The sequence below is a fragment of the Ovis aries genome, chromosome 19 (genome assembly GCF_016772045.2).
Source record: "Ovis aries strain OAR_USU_Benz2616 breed Rambouillet chromosome 19, ARS-UI_Ramb_v3.0, whole genome shotgun sequence".
NCBI classification, from domain to species: Eukaryota; Metazoa; Chordata; class Mammalia; order Artiodactyla; family Bovidae; genus Ovis; species Ovis aries.
The window spans coordinates 51,608,278-51,613,376 of NC_056072.1; the positions used below are offsets into that span (position 1 = coordinate 51,608,278).

At 52.0% G+C, this 5,099-nt stretch overlaps 1 protein-coding gene across 1 annotated transcript; it reads right to left on the minus strand.

Moving 5' to 3' along the window:
- Positions 1-2,523: 2,523 nt before the first annotated feature.
- LOC101112427 (cathelicidin-7) lies at positions 2,524-4,459 on the minus strand. Its single transcript, XM_004018493.6, has 4 exons — positions 4,243-4,459; positions 3,525-3,632; positions 3,311-3,382; positions 2,524-2,708 (listed from the first exon to the last, which is right to left on the minus strand). The coding sequence occupies exons 1-4, from the start codon at positions 4,441-4,443 to the stop codon at positions 2,592-2,594; spliced, it is 498 nt and encodes a 165-aa protein (XP_004018542.2). The 5' UTR covers positions 4,444-4,459; the 3' UTR covers positions 2,524-2,591.
- Between the last annotated feature and the right edge of the window lie 640 nt (positions 4,460-5,099).

The following is a 5,099-nucleotide window of genomic DNA, read 5'->3' on the forward strand; positions in this document are numbered from 1 at the left end:
AATTAACAGGACGTAAGAAAAATATCTATTTCTGCTTTATTGACTATGCCAAAGCCTTTGACTGTGTGGATCACAATAAACTGTGGAAAATTCTGAAAGAGATGGGAATACCAGACCACCTGACCTGCCTCTTGAGAAATTGTATGCAGGTCAGGAAGCAACAGTTAGAACTGGACATGGAACAACAGACTGGTTCCAAATAGGAAAAGGAGTATGTCAAGGCTGTATATTGTCACCCTGCTTATTTAACTTATTTGCAGAGTACATCATGAGAAACGCTGGGCTGGAAGAAGCGCAAGCTGGAATCAAGATTGCTGGGAAAAATATCAATAACCTCCGATATGCAGATGACACCACCCTTATGGCAGAAAGCGAAGAGGAACTAAAAAGCCTCTTGATGAAAGTGAAAGGGAAGAGTGAAAAAGTTGACTTAAAGCTTAACATTCAGAAAATGAAGATCATGGCATCTGGTCCCATCACTTCATGGGAAATAGATGGGGAAACAGTGGAAACAGTGTCAGACTTTATTTTGGGGGGCTCCAAAATCACTGCAGATGGTGATTGCAGCCATGCAATTAAAAGACGCTTACTCCTTGGAAGAAAAGTTATGACCAACCTAGATAGCATATTGAAAAGCAGAGACATTACTTTGCCAACAAAGGTCCGTCTAGTCAAGGCTATGGTTTTTCCTGTGGTCATGTATGGATGTGAGAGTTGGACTGTGAATAAAGCTGAGTGCCGGAGAATTGATGCTTTTGAACTGTGGTGTTGGAGAAGACTTTTGAGAGTCCCTTGGACTGCAAGGAGATCTAACCAATCCATTCTGAAGGAGATCAACCCTGGGATTTCTTTGGAAGGAATGATGCTAAAGCTGAAACTCCAGTACTTTGGCCACCTCATGCGAAGAGCTGACTCACTGGAAAAGACTCCGATGCTGGGAGGGATTGGGGGCAGGGGGAGAAGGGGACGACAGAGGATGAGATGGCTGGATGGCATCATGGACTCAACGGACGTGAGTCTGAGTGAACTCCGGGAGTTGGTGATGGACAGGGAGGCCTGGCGTGCTGCGACTCATGGGGTCGCAAAGAGTCGGACACGACTGAGCGACTGAACTGAACTGAAGAAGTTCTTCAGTAGCACTCGCCACAATTCAAGCGCTCAATTTTCGCCGCCAGCGGATTTGCCGCGGAGTGGACGGCGCAGACCGGACCCCCGCGGCGGAAGGCGAGGCCGGGGACTCTGGGGAGGTAGCTATAAACCACAAGAACAGGGTTCTGGACAACGAGGGAGGGAACGCCGCCCCACCCAAAAGGAAGGCAAGCAGTTGGGAGGGGTGGTCGCATCCTCAGCGCGCCTCTCCACAACTCCTTAGGGAATCAGCCCCGCGACACCCAGGCCCACGCCAGGCCTGCGCCTGAGGTCCGAACACCCGAGGAGGGGGTGCGGGGGGACGGCCGCTCTCTTCCTGCCCTAGCACTTGGCCAGCTGGTCCACCTCACAGTTCACGGGCAAGCCCAGGAACTGCTCCCTCGAGGTCCGCATCTGCTACCGGCTGGGCTACGCGGCAGCATCAAAGTTACCAGCAGTTCCATCCAGCTGCTAAAAGATAGCGCTGCCCTGCCCTAGCAACGAACAAAGCAAAGCAAGGAAGTGCGTATGCAGGAAGCGCGTCACGGCGCGGCGCGCAGCCTGCCGGGAAGCGTAGTTTGGGGCCAGAATGCGACTCTAGTGGAACGGATGAGGACTGTCCTAGCGCGTTGACCTGCTCACTTCTCTTCTAGCACGTTTTTTTGTTTTTACCACCAGTACCCACAAGCAAAACATAGTGTTGTTTCCACGCTTTTAGACATTATATAAGTAGCCTTTTAACACATTTACTAGCTCCTTTTGCACAGTTTTTGTTTTGTTTTGTTTTGAATGATATACGGTAATCCATTTATTTGTGTTCACTGCTGTTTGGTATCTATTGAAGAAACAGACCAATACTCCAATTGGATATTATCATATATGTCTCCCTGCACACCCATGGAGAGTTTCTCTAAGTAGCGGTTCACAAACTTTTTGCTGTAATAATCCTTTCACACTCTTTAAATATTTTTTCCAGTTTCATTTGAGATATAATCGACAAACAGCATTACAAATTTCAAGTGTACAGCATAACGAATTGACTTACCTATATTGTGAAATGAGTACCACAGTAAGTTTCCTTAACATCCATCATCTCAAAGAGATACAAAAACAAATGAGGTCTTCTCCTTGTGATGAGAACACTTGGGCTCTACTCTCTTAACTTTCAAATATACCATACATCCATGTTAGCTATGGTCGTCATTACATCCCTGTACCCGCATACCCTCCAGAAAGGGGGACTCCCTCACCCATCCGGGAGTTAATAGAAGTGATCTCTGTCTGTCTGTCTCTCTCTCTCTCACCCACGCATACACTCAAGAGGACTCTCGGAGTTAAGGACCTGGTCCTGGTAAGACTGAGAGGAAGAGAAGTGAATTTGAATGTTAGATGAAGTTGTTTTTAGAAGAATTTATTTTTCAGAGTCCAGAAGTCTGAGCCAGGATAACCTGATCCTTAGGACTTCATCCCCTGAAGATATCTTTGATTCTGTCACCAATTCTCTCTGCTTTTTCGAGGATTTTCTGCCCACCTCTTTGGAGTGAGTCCCGCAGCCGGCCGAATAGCCCCACATTCTGAATCTGTGAACCAGGAGGAAATAGTTGCTTTGTCAGATTGGCTCAACATTAAAACCAGACCCCTTGTCACTTGAACACTCCAATTCCGGGGCCACGTCAGGAAGCTTGGACTCCCAGTTTACCTCCCATATGATGTTTGGAGACTATGGTTAAATCACCACACCACAGATAGATAAGCAAGCCAAGGTCCCTTAGGTGACAGGGGGCTTCCTAGGGTCACAAGCCCATCCCAACAAAGCTGGAAGGGAACCAGGAGTTGAGAGCTCATGACTCGAGTCAATGAGTCTCAAACTTCAGCATCGGCAGAAGCCCCTGGAGGCTTTGTGAAAATACAAAAGGCTGCCCCCCATCCAGGAGTCTGATTCAGGGGATCTGAGTGGGGCTGAGAATGTGCCTCTATGTCAGTTCCCAGTTGGGGACCTCAGTAGGGAACCACTGCTCTAAGGGACACAGAGCCAGGACTGGACACCTGGGGCTCTGGGGAGGGAGGGGCCAGGGTGGGAGAACCTTTCTCTGCCCTGGATGGGGCAGCGGGTCATTGGGCCAAAGGAAGTTCCACAACCCACCCCTCTAGCAGTCCTCGCAGTACAAAAGGGGCCACTTACATCTTTACAGGTGATGTCGAAGTCACCCCTGATCCAGTACCGAGTGACTGTCCCCACACACTGTTTCACCAGCTGGAAAAGGCTTGAAGTCAAACTAGAAACTCCAGACAATATCTCCCAGCCACACCCCACCTCACCCCAGGGACTGCAGTTCTTTCCCAGAAGCCCCCTGTTCAGCTCCCTGAAAAGCATTGATCCCAGCCCTCAGTCTCACCCCATTCTTCCTGAAGTCACACTGCTCCACGGGCTGCTGGCTCGTCCTGGGGCACACAGTCTCCTTCACCTTGAAGCTCACAGGCTTTCGAGCTCCCCGGTCCTCCGCCTGGTCAACGATCAAAGTGGGGAGACTGGGTTCGGGCTCATGTGTCCTTCTCTGATCTGTCTCCCTGCCCCCCACCCGGACGGCAGCCTCTCCAGCCCCCTGTGTCCAGCCCTGGGCTTGGTGCTGGGAGCACAGGGAGGGCACAGAGCCCTTGCCCGGCCTCACGGGCACACAGAGAGCAGGAGCGGCCCTCACAGCAGCGCTGCTGGAAGTGCCTCCCCTCAGAGGGGCCCAGGGAGGTCAGGGCCGCCTGCAGGAAGAGCCCTTGTCACTGGAGCCTCCAGGCTGACAGAGGCCCTCCTGGCAGGGAGACACCGAGGAGCAGGGGGGACATTAGCAGGGAAGTCACCTCACAGAGCCTGTGACCTCTCCATCCCTGGAGCTCCCAGAAGTCCAGGGAGCCTGAGCCAGGTGTGCAGGGTGCCTGTTCCACAGCAGAGATGCTAAGGCAGGAAGCCTGGTTCTGGGACATGACCCAGGTCTGGGAAGGTTAACCCACCTAGAGGGAAAAGTGCCTTCCTGACAGGAGGACCAGCCTGAGCGAAGGGGCGACAGTGTGGCCAAGGATGTCAGGAGACAGATCCCCTTCCCAGGCCCCTCCCCAACTCACATCCTGCTCAGGAGGTGGGTCTAGCTCCAGGAGGCGGTAGAGATTAGCTTCTGCAGACCTCTCATTGAACTGATCCACAGCACGAAGCACGGCCTCCCTGTAGCTGAATGACCGGGTGCTGGCCGAGGGCAGCACTAGTCCCAGCAGCAGGAGACGCAGTAACCACCGTCCCAGCGAGAGGCCAGCCCTCTGGGTCTCCATGGTCCCTAAACTGCCTCCTCCCAGCCCAAGGGACCCTCCTTTTATGCTCAACCTGAGCCCTGATGCAAAGGCTCAACCGGGAGTCTTCCTGACCTGCCCCATCCCTGCCCTCCTCCCGGGGTGTGAGGTGGACTTGCCTAATCCCTGCGGTTGCTTCATGGGATTGCTAGGCAGTGGGCAGGGAGGCCCCTGTGCAAGGTGAAGAAAGGGTTTCTCCATCTCCCTGACAATATCTCGGCCTCTCCTGGGGTCCATGGGAAGTGTCACAGGCAGGCTTGCCCAAGAGGATTGAGTACTCCAGGAGGCGGAAGGGCCAGGCACTGTCTACATCTCCTTGGCTTCCCCTCTACGGTCTCTCAGGGTTCAGGATAAAAAAGTGTATTGCGCACTCAACCTTCAGCTCTCAGTACTGCCTAACACCCAATAGGGAGTCATTTAATGATGCTTGACAGTACTACTCACAACTTAAGACTTACACACACAGCTAGTCCTTAGGCAGACACAAAACCCACACTATCTATTTCTCTGTGCCCGGGCCTCAGAGAGTGAGTCTCATTCTCCCCTCTCCTGGATTCCTCTTCATTCCTTTTATCTAATAATGTCTTGTCCTCAGACCCCACAAACCATGGCCTATTGTCCTGGCCACTCCCCAAAAG

What these genes read in the sequence shown, in the direction of transcription:
- LOC101112427 (XM_004018493.6), bottom strand. Translation starts at nt 4,443, where the DNA reads ATGGAGACCCAGAGGGCTGGCCTCTCGCTGGGACGGTGGTTACTGCGT. An exon ending in ACCCACCTCCTGAGCAGGAT is followed by an intron (nt 3,633 to 4,242) that starts GTGAGTTGGGGA and finishes ATCGTTGACCAG; the next exon opens with GCGGAGGACCGGGGAGCTCG. An exon ending in GTGACTTCAGGAAGAATGGG is followed by an intron (nt 3,383 to 3,524) that starts GTGAGACTGAGG and finishes AGCCTTTTCCAG; the next exon opens with CTGGTGAAACAGTGTGTGGG.